This window comes from Cynocephalus volans, chromosome 14 (assembly GCF_027409185.1).
Source record: "Cynocephalus volans isolate mCynVol1 chromosome 14, mCynVol1.pri, whole genome shotgun sequence".
Lineage (NCBI taxonomy): Eukaryota > Metazoa > Chordata > Mammalia > Dermoptera > Cynocephalidae > Cynocephalus > Cynocephalus volans.
This window is the reverse complement of record NC_084473.1, coordinates 35,021,895-35,038,921: the sequence shown is the minus strand read 5'-3', so window position 1 is coordinate 35,038,921 and position 17,027 is coordinate 35,021,895. Positions and strand designations below refer to the sequence as shown.

Below are 17,027 nucleotides of genomic sequence, written 5' to 3'. Positions count from 1 at the left end.
CTGTAACCTTCTTGATCAGAAGTGAATTAAGCTTTCTTTTCTTCCCTTACCACTCTCTTTATGTTCTTCATAAAGCTATTATGTTAAGAACTGTTTTTGGTCAAAGATACTTCACCGGTAATGCCTATGCTAGAAGTACTAAAAAGATCTCAAATTTAAATTTTCTCTATTTTAATCTCAAATATAATTTATTTTACATGCTGTCATCAGTTATTTCTGTAGTTGCTTTTTCTGTAATTTCTGTTCATTTACATACATTTATCTGAAGTCATATCTTAATCTATTTATAGGCATATGTTGTTTTTGTAACAACATTGGGTGGCCAGTGGTTGGAGCGTAGCTTTGCCACATTCTTGTCCCACGTACTTGATCTGGTTTCCCATCCTCGGGCAACACAAACACATGTGGACGCTGTGTACTCGAGACGATGTGTATCCTTTATCCTAAGAGCTACGGTTGGCAGTTTGCTGGGTGAAAAAGCCCAGATTGCAGCTGCCAAAGAAATATGCCAAGCTATTGGAAAACAAATGAAAGCAGTAGGTAAGAATTGGTATCTTAATGGGTATTGTTGATTACCTTAGTCATTTAGTTCTTTGTTATTATTCTTAATAAATAGTAATGTATCTGATTAGTTTATATTTTTCTGGACTGTTTTCATAGTCATTTTTATTGTGAATTCTTTGATATTTAAACAACATATGATTACAGTGAAATAGAGTTTTTAAAGATTGGGTAGCATGTTTGTAAGATTAGGTTTTCTGTTTTATTTCTAGATTTTATAACTCTCCTGGTCTGCAGCAGCACATTAGGTGCTATCTTCAAGGAATAATGTAGTGTGCTTTTTCTTCTAAGAGCCTGTTGTTTTATAAACATATTTTTGTTGCCTTTTTAACCTTCCTCAATGGGTTTAATTTGAAGAATTAAAGAGGAACAATTATGTAGATGGTTATTAGCCCCTATAGGATATACTGTGAAACCTTAGTAATTCATAATTACAAGAAATCCTTTTCTAAGAAGTGTCAATTTTATAAATTTTTTAGTTCGACAAATAGTTACTAAATATCTGAGATTTACAGAGCAGTAATTCAGGGTTTAAATAATGAGTGTGATAAACTTCCTGCCCTCATGGAGTTTGTAATCCAATTAGGAGACTAAAGCAAGACAAAATATATATTCTGCAAGACTGGTTAGTCTTATCACTATTAGAAATATGCATTAACTTTATTTATTTATGTATTTATTTATTTAAATTTAAGATGACTGGTAAGGGGATCTAAACCCTTACCTTGGTGTTGTCAGCACCACGCTCTCCCAAGTGAGCTAACCAGCCATCCCTATATAGGGATCTGAACCTGTGGCCTTGGTGTTATCAGCACCACACTTTCCCAAGTGAGCCATGAGCTGGCCCAGAAATATACATTAACTTTAATCAGGCATATTATATTGCCCAATAAGAGACCTTTAGAAATCAGGATTTAATGAATAGTTGTGATGAGTAATCTATTTTTAGAGAATATATATTGAATATTTTATAAAATTAATAAAAATAAATTTGTAAATAGCTGTGGTTTTTGTTGTTTATAATAGCTTACTTAGCAAACCATTTTTTAAATGCATAGGACTAACTGAAAATTATGAATCGTGAGTTAAGGGTATTTAAATTAATGAGGTATTGTTCTTTAAATATGCAAAAATAGTTATCTCTCCTAAGTTCAGAACTTGAAAAATATTTGTAAATTGAATCATTGAAGAAATGTTTGAGAGCCAGAAACACTGTGCCAAATGGTGAGAGTAAAATAGCAAGCCAGATACAGGTAGCACCTGTCTTCAGAGAGTTTTTAGGTTAGTATTCAAAAGATAGAGTTCATGCATTTCCAAATCCAAAAATATCTAATTAAAAAAGCGGTATTTAATTGCAGTATGTAATTTATTAATCTATTATATATTCTGTATTATATATTTTTATAGTCTATAAATTCACAGTGAATGCATGAATGCATGAAGTAAGAAAGTTTTACTGTCATTTAAAAGGTATTAATCTCAAGGTCATAGATTAGCTATTTGATTTAAAAAATCCTAAAAGCGGAATTCAATAAAGTGATATATGTCAGGAATTTATGAGCCAGAGGATGTTTAGTTGTCTCATGTTAAATACATTTCAATTCTTTTTTTTTTTTTTTTTTTTGTCTTTTTCATGACCTGCACTAAGCCAGTGAGTGCACCGGCCAGTCCTATATGGGATCCGAACCCGCGGCGGGAGCATCGCTGCGCTCCCAAGCGCAGCACTCTCCCGAGTGCGCCACGGGGCCGGCCCAATTCTTTTTTTTTTTTGACCGGTAAGGGGATCGCAACCTTCGGCATAGTGTGGTCTGCACCACACTCAGCCAGTGAGCACACCGGCCATCCCTATATAGGATCCAAACCCGCAGCTTCGGCGCTACCAGTGCCCCACTCTCCCGAGTGAGCCACGGGGCCGGCCCAAATACATTTCAATTCTATTGGTATTTAAAAGGTGTGGGGAAGGGGCAGCAAAGCTAATGGGAACTTTGAGGAACATTCCAGTAAGAAGTTCAAAAGTTTCCTTATAGATCTCCTTTCTGGTCAGTGATTTGACAATGATGCCTCCAATATATTGGAGCACTTGAAATAGGAATAATAATAATCAAGTAACAATAATAATTACTGACATTTATTGAATTTGTATTGAGGGCAGCATTGTGTTAAATTCTTTATATGTATTGACTTCTTAACCATCACAGTACCCTTTGAGATAGGCACATAAGCCCTTTAACAGATGAGGAACTTGAGACAGAAAAGTTGAGTATCTTGCCCAATATCACATTGCTAACATGATTCATGGAGTTGGGATTTGAACACAAGTCTTTCTCCAGAGTTTGTGCTTTTGTGTACTATGGATTACTGTTGCTTACTGAAATTAAGTTGTTCTCCTGGAAGCAGTCAAATACATACCTCAGTATATATTTTAGCAATGTCATAGTCATTAAATAGTTTTAAAGTTAATTCAACATTTATTTTTGCAAGTTTTCCACTGAGAAGTATCTGCATAGAGTTTTTAACACTCAGGCATCAACTGGTATGACTAAAAACATAAATTGTGTAAACTAAAAAAAATACATCACAATTCAAAGACATGATTTTGTGCTTCCAGAAACAGTAGTGAATGATACTAGTGGTGAAAACAAATCTGGTGCAGCAGACATTGCAGCAAGCCAGCATGTTATGGTCTGTGCCCTCCAGGAGCTCGGGAGCCTGGTGCAGAGCCTCAATGCCACTGCCTCCCCTCTGATTCAGGAAGCATCTATAGGTATGACATTCAGTACTTATTGGAATATTTTTTGAGTCTTTTTCAAAGTCCTAAGTGTGATTGATGTTTAACTCCTGATTAATTGTTTATCATCATACATAGCAGTTTAGATCATTAGATTTTATTTAAGATTCGCTATGAGAGAGAATATTGAATTAAATGGTAAAATAAAGGTTTGGAGATATTTCAAAACCAGTCATAAATCAAAAATATTTGTTTCTAATAATTGGCTAAAATTTGTTGAAGACTTTCATTTAATTTTACATCAACACTTACATGTTTTTGGATGTAATTGTACTGTGTTTTTTGTGAAAAATGTTCCTTTAAAGTATTCTTCTGTTTATGAGTAATATCTGTTTTTTGACAAAATTGGGAAACTGTGTGTGAAGTCATGTGATTATGATTTTAATTATTGCAATATACATAGTCTTTTGGTTTCAGAAATTGTTTGACATCATTAAAGAGTAACTTTCTGAGTATTTCTTTTTTAGGACTTTTGGAGATTGTGACTTCAGTGCTTCTTCATCCAAGTATGGCTGCTCGACTTGCTGCTGCATGGTGTTTGCGTTGTGTGGCTGTGGCATTGCCTTTCCAGTTGACACCATTTCTAGACAGGTGTGCCGAACGGCTCAACAACTTAAAGACTTCACCAGAAGCTGTTAGTGGATACAGTTTTGCAATGGCTGCTTTGTTAGGTGGAGTTCATCAGTGTCCTTTGGGCATTCCTCATGCCAAAGGAAAGGTATGACAGAGATCCTGGAATTGTGAATGCTATCACATGACCTTTAGTCTTTATTGGAACACAGCTGTATTTAATGTTGAAACTGGGTGATCAAATGACAACAGGTTTACTATGGTAATATAAAATATAGTGTCCTGCTAATACCAGGTTAATAGACCCTAATTAAAATTTGATATTTAATTCTGATATAGAAATAATAGGTTTTATCTGGTTATAGTATCATGTTATAATTTATTTCGGAGGCAAAAAAAACCCTTAGAGTAATTATTTAAAAATCAGAGATTTTCTTTTAGCTTTTAGAAATAAAAATTCACATTGCTGTATTCAAAGATGCCAGGAGAATATGCTGTTGCCATATTTATCATTTTGATAATACTTAAGAAAAATCGAATGGTTTTAATAAATCAGTTAAATTTTTTCCCTTTTCTTTCTACTGTACTATCATGATTTTCTTCTCAGGAGTCTTAAGTGTTTGTATAAGGATTATTTGCAATTTTACATGGGCATATCATGGCTAGATTTTTAAGTTTTTATGTTTTCTGGCAGATTAGGCTCAGTTCCATTCATTCTTAAGAGTTCCATAGCTACTACTTGAATCTAGGCTTCCAGCTCCCTTTGTCATATGATTGCTTCCTCATTGATTATTCTTTTTAAGTCTTTTTCTTCCATTTTCCTCATACCACTTTCATATTTTACATTTGGTCAGAGGCCCTTAGGGACTACTCAGTACTCAGAGAATAAAATGTAATCTCTGTCTGGTAAACTGCTACTTCATAATTTGCCTTTATTCTGCTCATTCATTCCAATTTACCACTGCTCTACTCAGACCAGTCACCTTGCTTTCTTCTCATGCCTTTTTCAGCCTTCATGCCTTTACTCATGCAAACCTCTTACATTAGAATTTTGTATGCCTGCTTTTTTAAAATTTATTTTTTAATAGCATATTCATTATTACAAATCATACTTATTCTTTATACCCCTTTTCTAATTTCTCCCCTTCCCCCTCTCCCTCCAACCTTCCCCTTCCCTTTCTCCATCTGCTTCCCCCTCTAATAACCGTAGATTATTTCTCTCCGTCTGATAGATTAACTGATCCTCTGTTGGTTTATTGCCTATGTGATCTGTCCAGTACTGAGACAGGTGTGATCAAGTCCTTGCCTGTTATTGTAAATCAGATGCTTCTTCTATTACTCTGGAGTGTGCTTTGTGGAGAGAGAGGACCTCTTTTTTTTTTTTGGTCTCCACTGGTGCCTCTCCTTGTGTCCATGCAGTTGAGAGTCTGTTGTGCCATCTGCACGGTGGCTGTGACTGCTGCTATAGAGACTAGCTGCTTTTGCAGCAGCCATGGCAATTGTGATGGCTATGGTGGGCTACCTGCATGGAGATGGTGTTTTTGGCAAGTTCTTTAACTGGTTGTGGCTGGGTTCAGCTTCCCTTGGCTCCGTACCTCAGGACCCCGGTGGAGCCCCGGGGTGGTGGCGGCAGCTTGCCTAGTTGTGGCCGGGTTTAGCTTCCCCCAGCTCCATGTCTCAGGATCCTAGTGGGACCTTGTCCCCACTTTTATTCACCTGTACCAAACTTAAATCTATTTGTGTGGAGGCCCAATTCAAATTCCATCTCTTATGAAATCTCTTGAGTACTATTCAGTCTATAATAGCTTTCCTTTTTGATATTAATACAGTAAACACTCAGAATAGTGTTAGCTCATGTAACACTTAAAAAGGTTATTATCATTGGTACTATTACCCTATATACAAAGATTGGTTGAACTCCTATTATGCATCTGCCATTAAGCTAATCTTATGGAGCTTAGAGAGAAACAACATAGAAAAATGGGAAGTAAACAGCCCATGATTAAATGACAAAGTGGTAGCACACATGCTGTATTAACTTATTTAATCTTCCCAAGAGTAAGGTAGGCACTCCTATTATTCATATTTTACCAGTGAGGTAACTAAGGTGGGGAGGTTAAGATGTCCCGGGTCAGAAAGCTCATAAGTGGCAGAGTTGGGATATGAACCCAGGCAGTCTGGCTTTAGAGCTTACTCTTCGTAACTACTATGCTGTTCTGGGTCTCCTCAGAGTTGTCAGTGTAATCAAGACTGAGCAGGTCTTGACTTTGCCTCTTTGAAAACCTGTTAACAGCAACAGTAACACAAAAGGATAACTTCTTTTTCAATAAAGTGTACTAGTTGTCTGTTTTCTTATTTGACTTTTTAACTTGTTTAAATTAAAATCCAATTCTAAACTTCTCTTGCAGATGGTAGTTAGTATTGCTGAAGATCTTTTACGAACTGCTGCCCAAAATAGCAGGCTGTCTTTACAGCGCACCCAAGCTGGATGGCTTTTACTTGGAGCACTTATGACTTTAGGTATAATTATACTTGAGTAGGATTTTGTTTTATTCTCTATAACTGTCAGTAGACTATAAGGCAAATTTAATTTAAAAGTATTAAACTTTATATTCTAGACTTTGAATGTGGTTGTAAAATGGTAAAGATGTTTTGCCCGTCTTTTGGTAGTAGATTTCTTTTTTTGGTAATTTTGGCTTAAGAGTATTTAATGAGAACGTTTTTAGTAAAGTTTCTTTTTTACTATCAAAATAGTCATTGTGTACTCAATTAGCTTAGTGTTAATCAAAAGAGATAAGAATATGGAGAGCAAAATTCCATTCCCTAAGTGAACACCAGCAATGTGATTTCAGTAGAGTGATATAGTCATGTTTACGTAGTTTGTTGGTGCTGATCTTTTGGGCTTCACTTTCCTAAGTGCTATGACAAGTCTGAGATACAGGCAAAGTTTATCATTGTCTATAGGGAAGAAATACATACAGTGTTAACATTGTGATAAGGTATGTCCATTTTTTAGTTCACATGTTTAACTGCTACTATAAAAAGTATGTGTGTGTGTGTGTATGTGTGTGTGTTTGTGTTACTAAGTCATTCACTGTTCTAAGCATGTATCTTTTGGAAATAATATTTTGACCTAGTTTTCTTTTCTAAAGAAAAGAAAAAGTGGTAACTCTTTTTCCAGAAGTTTATGTTAAGTATTTTAAGTGGTATCTTAAATGAATTCCTTAGCCATATAACTATAGGTTCCTAGTTCTGAAGATACTGCTCATTCATGAAACTAAATTACACCCAAAATGGAGGCAAATATATATATGTATGCATGTGGGAGTGGGTGTATATGTGTACGTATCTATATGAGGGTACTTCAGAAAGTTTGTGGAAAAATAGAATTAAAAGATAATCCAAATCTTTCTATGAACGTTTTGAACTACTGTCGTATATTTATGGAAAAGAACTCACAGAATGTGTCCCAGATATATTTTATTGTTGATAATATGTAATCCACATTCTGAATATAGTTGGGTAATTTTTTAAAATTGCCTTTTTGTGTATTTGTTTTATGTTTGAATGCTTAAAATATTGATACTTTTAAAGCAAATTTTATTATTATTATGTATATATTTTACTCACTGGATAAAAAACATTTTGAAAATAATGTTAATTTTAGAAACAAAAATAGGATGAAATGACAAAGATTGTTAAAGCTTATATGGGCCCATTTGACTTTCATTTGTAGTATATGTTATATACAGATATGGTTTTGCATTCTCATTTTCTTGGTTAGGACCATCTGTCGTTCGTTACCATCTGCCCAAGATGTTGTTATTGTGGCGAAATGTTTTCCCACGTTCTTTAAAGGAATTGGAGGCCGAGAAGGCCCGGGGCGATTCCTTTACCTGGCAAGTAACTTTGGAAGGTCGTGCTGGAGCTTTATGTGGTAAGAACGGAAAGGATTGCACTTTCAGAATGTTATTATATCACTAAAATATTTGTAAAGTGAAGGAAAATTTCTGTTTCAGTTTTTTTAATATGTAATGGTAAATTTGTGGACTTTTAGATTTAGAAAGAAACCTTATAAATAATTGACTCCAGTTTGCTTATTTTGTAATCAAAATGAAGCTGAGACTCTGAGAAAGTGGTTAGAGTTGGTGTTAAGACAAGAGCTAGAACCCAGTCCTCTTATTCCCGGTTGTTGCAGTCTTTACCTGTTACAGAAGCACTGAGTCACCACGTAAAAAAACCCAACTGGTTTTTAAGGGAAAAAGAAACTCGGTTATTGAGTTTACAGTTACTCTTTTCACAATGGAAAAATAGCTATTTTTTCACATTATTATCAAATCTGCACACATTGATGTATTTTTCAGACTTCAGCATTACAAAATATGGGTACAGTTGTTTTTGTCCAGGAGTCAGCAACTTACAAGAGAGATTCAAGTTTTGTTTAATTCAGGAACCAGAATTATATTGGGTGTCCCTGCTCTTTTTTGGCTTATCTGAGGGTGAAAAATGCTTCTTTTTCCAAACTGAGAGAGAGACACGTTTAACCAGCAGGGCAGCAGGGCAAGGTGTCAGTTTTACTCCCACAAAACCGTCTCACAAAACTGAGGGGAGATGTTTTAGACTTTGCTCTATTGCTAAAGGGCCAGAGTGATATTCCTTCACTTCTGGTTCTGTCTTAAGATTGCTTTCTTTGTAGTCATCTGAATTCCTGTGGGGTTATAGTTCTCTGAATTCCCACTCACAGAAATCTCCCTAACAAATATCTTCCCTCTCTACATTTCTGCTGTTCACCCTTCTTCTGTCCTTCCCTAATGATTTTTCTCTGTATTTGTTGCTTGTTTTTCTTTTGGTTTGACCTAGTTTCAGAACCTTATAATTTTATAAACTTATTCATGTTCACAAAAGCTGCTCCAAATCTGTCCTTTTAAACTATTTATCTAGCCATGAGGAGTTTTGTTGCACATTGTCCTGAGCTCCTAACTGAAGATGTGATTAGAAAATTGATGACTCCTATTGAGTGTGCCATGACTATGATGTCACAGTAAGTAAACAATTACGACAGGTTAACATCTTATTTCATATATTAATTTATTTATTTATATAATTCTCAGTCGTATTTTATACTTCCTTCTAGAGTCGTATGGGGAACATATAAAACTTTACTTTTGTAATGTGACTTTAAAAATTATAGTAATGATGTGGATTGAAATACAATTGTATCTTAAGGTATTCTTGTTATTAACAGTGAAGATCACAAAATAAACTAAAACGAAAATGTAATAGTTATCAGTGTACTTTGACATATTAATACATTGCTAAAATAATGTTTATAGGTAATACTTATTCTAGCAAGCTGATATCAACTATACTTTTTAACATTTTAGCATTCCATCTGTAATTAAAGCCCACGGAGCTCATCTGAAAGCTAGTGCTGCAATGGTCCGCTTAAGACTTTATGATATCTTGGCTTTGTTGCCTCCAAAAACTTATGAAGGTAAATAAAATTCGCAGTTTCTTTTTTTTTTTTTTTTTTTTGATTGGTAAGGGGATTGCAACCCTTGGCTTGGTGTTGTCTGCACCACACTCAGCCAGTGAGCGCACCGGCCATCCCTATATAGGATCTGAACCCGCAGCCTCAGTGCTATCAGCACTGCACTCTGCCAAGTGAGCCACGGGGCTGGCCCTAAACTTTGCAGTTTCTGATAAAAATTCTTCAATATGCCTTTCCAGTTCTTTACAGTATTAATAGAGATCCGACCAAGGCTCTCCCACTGACTCCCTATACAAAGGAAGACCACCATTTTACTTTGCCTCATACATAGCTGACACTTGTTGAGTACTCACTGTGATCAGGTCCCATTCTAAACCCTTTCACATGTATTGATTCCTTTGACTCTAACCCAACTTATGAGGCAATTAGCTCTATTTTACAGATGAACAATCTCTGATAGAGAGGTGAAGTAACTTGCCTGAGTCTTAGAGATAAGTGGCAGAGCTTGGATTCAAACCCAGCTGGTTTATTTTCAAAGCCTATGCTTTTAATTGCTGTCTTAAACTGCTTTATATATATTTTAATATAGCCAATAATTTAGGAATCTGAAGGGAGAATGGTAATGTTCTATGCAGAAATCAAATATTATATAAAATATTAATTAAAAATAAACCATTGATTTCTCTGCAGTACAACCATGCCTAAGAATTTTGGTATGCTCTGTTTCAGTGTTTGTACATTACCGGGCAATGAATAACAAATAATGGTCATGTCACATTTATTATATTTAAAGGATCTTTCCTCTATTTGAGTTTTTTTGGTTACTTTAAATAATTAGATAAAAGGCATAATATAGTAATAAAAAAGTACCATGACTGTATATTAAAACCAACATTAAAATATTTAATATAGATTTTTAAAAAGGGAATAGGGACTTCATTCTTTTATCCCTTTTGAACATATTGCTGCTCTTTGTGGGGAATGATTGTAATTTTCATAAAAATTACTTCTTTAATCTAATACAAAGTTCTCTTTCTTAGGATCTTTCAATGCACTTCTTAGAGAACTGGTAGCAGAATTCACTTTGACTGACAACTCAGCCAACACAACTACTTCCCTCCTCAGATCCCTCTGCCACTATGATGATAGTGTTCTTCTTGGTTCCTGGCTTCAAGAAACAGATCATAAGTCAATTGAAGACCAGGTAGTAAACCATACAGGAAAATGAAATCCTAGTTTAATCTAAAACAGTGATCCTATTACACACTGTCATTTAAGAGGAAAATATTGTAGACTAAGGTTAAATTTTTGTTTAGCTTTTTTAGACACTGAAAGATAGCATCCTAGTGGTGGATGAATAGCAAAAAAAGGTAAACAGACATAGTTAGAGTTTGGCAAATGGTCTTTATTTAGTAGTGGTGGCTGTGGCAAAGATCAGTTTTAACTGGCTTTTCGGTTACTGGAATTTTGTTTTGTTTTAGTTTGTTTTGTTTTGTGACAGGTTGGAGAGGAATGAGAATTAGTAAGTTGAAGATTTAGAACCTCTTTTGCCCACTGAATACATTGTGTCTTATGTGCTTTTTAAAAACAGTGACTAAAGCCCCCTTTTAAATAATTTCTTGTGGATTTAAGTTATTGCTGATATTGTTTTTCTCAGACATTAAGGTTAGTGTTTTTTAAAAATGTTTTAGAATGAAAAAGACTTTTCTTAAAATTGTATGAGGTGTTACTGATGACTTTTTTTAGTGGCCAAATTATATTTTTATCTATTTTAAAATTTTCAGATCCAGTTGTTCTTTTTTTGTTGCCTTTTCTCCTTTCTCCCCTGCTCTATTCTTCGCACCCAATACTTAGTATATAAATTTTCTAAAGTAGATTTTGAATAATTTTTATGTCACTCTTTTGCAGCTCCAGCCAAACAGTGCATCTGGAAGTGGGGCTCTGGAGCATGATCCTTCTTCCATTTATTTACGAATACCTGCTGGAGAAGCTGTACCGGGTCCTCTCCCTCTTGGAGTCTCAGTCATCGATGCCTCTGTGGCTCTTTTTGGTGTAGTGTTTCCTCATGTTTCTTATAAACACCGGTTAGTATAAAGCTAATCCGATCATTTTAGTTAAATATAAATTATATTCAAAAAGTAGATTTTTCCTATCCCAGGTAACTCTGCAATAAGGCAAGTTACTACCTAAATAATACTTTCATAAATTTGCTAACATAAATAACACATACATGATAAAATAAATTGCATGCAAATTCTGGATAATTTGAAACTGTGTTTAAGATTTGACCCTGTTTATTAGCATCTGGTATCATTCTATTGTGGACTATGTTTTGTACAATAAAGTTTTCATTATGGTAGTTTGTTTGACAGTTCATAAATAGGTTTCAACTATATCTTTAAACAGGGACATCAGTTTGCTAAGCCGGTTGTTTTTGTTACTGAAGAAGTTTTGTTACTGAGAAGTCCACTCCTAATAACATTTGTCTGTGAGATGGTTCAAGTCTGGAACTTGAGAAATTAACATAACTGGTTCTTTTTGTAATAGAAGCATTTTGGCTTATTATATTTTATACCCACAGGCGCTATTTCTAATGTTAGTACATGTTTTGTATATTTATGGTGATTTTCCCAAAAGGAAAAGCAAAAATGAATTAATGCAAGAATATTGTTTTATCTGTATATAAATATCAATATATCTTAAATATGTAGGTTATTCGATTAATTGCAATTTGAGGGGCAAAAGATTTAAATGTGAAATTTTACTTTACCCAGATATCTTTAAGATTATTTGGTTGCCAAATAAATGTTAAAGAGCAATAAAGGTGGAAGAATCTTATCTACTCTAACATCCTTGTTTTAAATGTAAGGAAATCCATATCTAAGAGTTTGTCATTTGCCCAAAGATATACAGCTAGTTATGAGAGCTGTAGCTGAAATAGAGTATCATCTTAACACTATATGATCACTTTTGTGGAACAAAGCGAAGTATAAATAAATATATTCTATTAAAAATACAATAAATAACAGAAATATCCAACAATGGGGGAATGAATGAATAAATAATGGAAAGTCAGAAGACTGGAATACTTTCTTACAATGCTTTGATATAAGAAAATGCTCATGATACAATGTTAAAGGTAAAATAAAAGGCAGGAAGCGATCCTAGTTTTTTTTTATTAAAGTACATAAAAATGTACATGTGTATACAAGTACATATGTATATGTGTATGCATTAAGATAAAGACCCAAAAGAAAATGTGCTAGAGGGTAACAGTGGTTATTTCTAGGTAGTAACTTTTTGTTAATATTTTTCAAATTAATTGAAATAAATTTTTTATAATGAGGAAAAAAAATTTGGTTTTTAAATAAGCTTTCTTAAAAATGTTATGTATTTGAAGTCAGGTATAGGCAAATGATACTTAATGGTAGTATTGGAGACCATGTGTGTACTCTGTGTGTGTGCTTGGTTTAGCAGTGTAAATAATGCCCTGCTTTCTCATGCATAGAATATGTGTACCTATATCAGAGCAAGTGCACAAGTAGTCAACTTCAGCCCCATGTAGCTCTAACTAGAGTTCATGCTGTAGGCTAGGTTATTTCTTCCTGTGAGATTCTGAAGAATGCTTTAACCTGAGATCTATGGCCCATTTTAAATTGAGCTTAAATCCTTATACTGACCATAGAGAGATTTTGATTTCCTGCTTTAGGTCATAGTATCTTAGTACTAAATCAACTTCCCTGGATTCCTTTGCTCTACACCATTTTGTTTTAGAAGAATTGTCTCTCTCTTTTAATCAGAATAGTCAAAATGGCCATGATTTTTTTTTTTTAACAGTCTCAGTCTCAATTTTTATTTAAAATAATATAAAAACCAATTCATTTCTGGTTTTTTACTTTTTAAAAAAATTGACCAAAGCTAAATCTTTTGGTTTGCCAATAGCTTCCGAGGTTCAGACATGAGGTACTATTTTCTTCTGTGTAAGAGTATTTTTAAAAAAGAAGAAATTATGTCACTTTTTAAAATTTCTAACTTAATCTTCCACAGAGATATGTAATTAATGATCATTATTCTATTCAAGAAATCTTGAGCACCTACTATATGCCAGGTACTTTGTTGGACCTGGTGTTAATGTTGAAGACCACTGCAGTTATGACCTTATTTTGCTAATTGAAGCTTAATATTTAGTCTCTTGTCTTATTCCAGTTAATAACCGCATGTCCATGTACTAATTCAGAAGGAGGAGATCTGGTAATGAAATAGAAAAGAGACAGCATGGGGCATTATTTGCTAAACACTTAGCTTGTACTTTTCTTATCTGTTTTTTTTTTGAGTCATATCTGAGTAAAAAATGTCACTAATGTGATCTTTATCCTATTATGTAGATTACAGATGTTGGATCACTTTGCTGAATGTGTTAAACAAGCCAAAGGTGTCCGCCAGCAGGCTGTGCAGCTTAATATATTTACTGCTGTACTTAGTGCACTAAAGGTATTTACTTTTAAAACATAATAAATATTCTGAAATGAGATTTTAATTAATGTATTTAATAAGCCAGACATATCGAGATTATTATGATATTTATATGTGTGTCACTTGATAACTGTGCTTTTATAGTAGCTTATTTAGATTACTTGAAACTTTATATTAGGCCCATTGTAATTAAGAATTTTATTTTTTAGTAATGTTAAAGTTCATGTTTTGATTTGAACCTCAAATTTTGCAAGTGCCAGTAATTTCTTTCAGAGTTTTCAGAGATGTCTGACTAGTGGAATCTGATAGTCTACTGAAAGTTAGAATCAAAGCTTAAGTTTGATTTGTGGCTTAGACCATAAATCATGAGAAAGCTGTGTTATATAGTTGAAAGAATGCTGCATTTAGAGATTGTGTTCTCATTTTGCTACTGGCTAGGTTTCTGTCTAGTGGAATTCCTTTAACCTTTTTTGAACCACAGTTTCTGCTTTTATGTAGAAGAATAACAAATATTTTGCCTACCTCACAGAGTTCATGCCTCATACTATGCAGTCTTCTGTAATATATTTGAAAATTTTTTATATTATTCAGCCCTAAACTTATTATAGGTATTGTTTTAAAGTAAAATGGTAGCAAATACAAGTGTTTAAATGAACGTGTCTGAAGTCATTTTGCAAACATCAGGGAAGAGGATTATAGGTATTGGTTATAAAAATATAGGTCTGGACCATTTATATAACCATTAGTTTATGCCCTATTTGGAGACCATCAACTAATAGTGACATCTGAGTTTTTTAAAAAAGGAGTGGGGTGGTCATGGTCTCCCTCAGTGGTTGGGGTAATAGCGAACCAACTGCAATATTTCTGTACAGATTACACTTTTCGTCATAGATGTGCTAATGCCTCTGCTGTAGTTAACATTTTCCCCAGGTGCACCAAGACTTGGATTTTTGGTCTCAAGTAAGCAAACTAAGTTCCAGGACAATAAATGTAGCTACAACAGAGATAACGTTAATACAATACATTAGTAACATTTAGTATTTTGAACAGACTGTATCAACATTCAGTTACTGATTATTTTTCCCTTATTTTGTCTTTAGATATATATTGATTATATTCTTTAAAACATAATCGTCTTCTGTGGAATTTTTATATAAATGAATCAAAATTTCATACTTACCAGGCATTTTCCTTTAAAGTTAGAGTGCTAAATTTCAATCAGTTAAATAATGGTTGATTTATAGATTTATAGTGTCCTTTATAGATATAAAAGCAACTTTTAAGTATTAGTCTGTGGATAGAGACATTCTCAGGGTTTGCTGGTTTTAGGGCCAATCTGTCTACTACTATGTTACTATATCATGTTCTGAAGTCATATTTAGGAAAGTGATTACTGTCAATTTAACAGGCGCTGATTCTATGTTTAATGTATACATGTGAAAGTTGACTGAAGAAAATAATATATGAAAACATATGTATATATCTATATATGTATATGCAGCACATTTTTTCTTTTATTTTACATGAATTATGAATTCCTATTGTTATTTATTTTTTTAAAATAAATGTAGGGCTTAGCTGAAAACAAAAGTACTTTAGGACCTGAAGAAGTTCGTAAATCTGCTCTGACACTGGTTATGGGTGCTCTTGACAACCCGAACCCCATCTTGCGATGTGCAGCAGGGGAAGCTCTTGGAAGAATGGCTCAGGTAGTTGGAGAAGCAACTTTTATTGCTAGAATGGCCCAGTATAGCTTTGACAAGTAAGTGAGTCTCTACTAACAAGTTTCTCATACTGGGAAAAATGTCTTTTAAGTAATCAATAATTATTAATGGGGCTCTGTGTTTTCCAAAAGGCATAGCATGTAAAAATATATTGTGTTTTTTCATAATGATCTCAATTTTTAATTCAACAATTGATTAAACTCAATCTGGAAAAGTTATAATATGTTAGATACTTTAAATGTGGGGAGGGCTTCTAATACAGCTCTTAAATATTTCATAATGGAATCAAGAAGACATGTTAATAAGGACTTCTCTCAGTTATGTGTACTCATTTAGGACATGCTTTAAAGTCATTTTCTCTTCCCTCTGTCTTCTCCTACCCCTGATTATTCTTTTTATTATTTACTCACTTTTTGGAATAAGCCATTCCTTTTCTAACTGCTACCAAGTTTATCATCTCTTAAATTATCCCTGAAATGGGAAAAAGTTAAGCATTAGGTTTTAAAAATTTCTTCGCATATTATAAAGAGTGATCTCAGAGATCCAAATAAATATGATTAAGATGATAAGATGTAATTATTAGTGACTGTCCAGTTGTTAATCAAGTACTTAAGTAGAGAAATTAAAGATCAAGGGTGGTCAAGCACTGATGTGTTATGTAAATTATCATTCTTTGTTATTATACGTATTCAGTAGTAAATATACCAAACTACATCATAATCATTAACAAGAGAAGACGAGTGGGACGCAGTGGTTATGAAGTAGTAGTTTTGAAGAAAAAGCATTTTCTGAACTCTTGCATATCTGAGAATAACGTTCCTTGTCTTCACACATGAATGGCACTTTGGCTGGTTATAGGATAATGCCCCAGTGTATTGTTTGAATCACTGAGTCTAATATAAGCAGGCAGAAAATAGTTAAAATATTCCCACTTAATCTTCTGTAGAATGACTTCTATTTTCTAGCAATAGATTAGTTTTGCTCTTTCCAAGTATTTGTCATTGGTTCTGAAATTACCTTTTGTTAAAAGATTTTTTAAAAGACAGCACCAATCGTAGAAATTCATTTGGTTCATTCTCTGTTGATAATTGGTAAAATAGGAGTGTGTTTCTTTGGAAAGCTCTTGAATTGTATTTTTTTTTTAGTTACAAGGGGTTTTAATTTTTAAGTGTCCTCAGTATCTGTAACATATTGTATTTATTTTGTACATACTCTGGTGAAACAAAAGGAACATTTCATTAATTTAAACCATTTAATGGTTTGTGAGTATTATTAGTGCTTAGTTTCATTAGCTTTTTAAAATAATTGATCATTATCTGAAATTAATTATTACATAGATTGAAGTTACCCATTTTTTCATATTTTAATTTATCTGATATTGGGATTTTTAAAAAATTCTCTATGAAATGTCATAATTACT

The 17,027-nt window shown here is 33.6% G+C and overlaps 1 protein-coding gene across 3 annotated transcripts in view; it reads left to right on the top strand.

The window, feature by feature from the left end:
• The window catches only part of HEATR5B (HEAT repeat containing 5B), a 90,838-nt gene that overhangs the window by 14,642 nt on the left and 59,169 nt on the right, over positions 1–17,027 (top strand). For all 3 annotated transcript variants that reach the window (XM_063077918.1, XM_063077919.1, XM_063077917.1), the window contains exons 8-18: positions 291–540; positions 3,170–3,325; positions 3,817–4,067; positions 6,328–6,439; positions 7,704–7,856; positions 8,861–8,960; positions 9,304–9,413; positions 10,451–10,614; positions 11,319–11,494; positions 13,796–13,901; positions 15,455–15,645. In XM_063077918.1, coding sequence (XP_062933988.1) covers positions 291–540; positions 3,170–3,325; positions 3,817–4,067; positions 6,328–6,439; positions 7,704–7,856; positions 8,861–8,960; positions 9,304–9,413; positions 10,451–10,614; positions 11,319–11,494; positions 13,796–13,901; positions 15,455–15,645 — 1,769 coding nt within the window. The remainder of the gene's footprint in view (positions 1–290; positions 541–3,169; positions 3,326–3,816; positions 4,068–6,327; positions 6,440–7,703; positions 7,857–8,860; positions 8,961–9,303; positions 9,414–10,450; positions 10,615–11,318; positions 11,495–13,795; positions 13,902–15,454; positions 15,646–17,027) is intronic.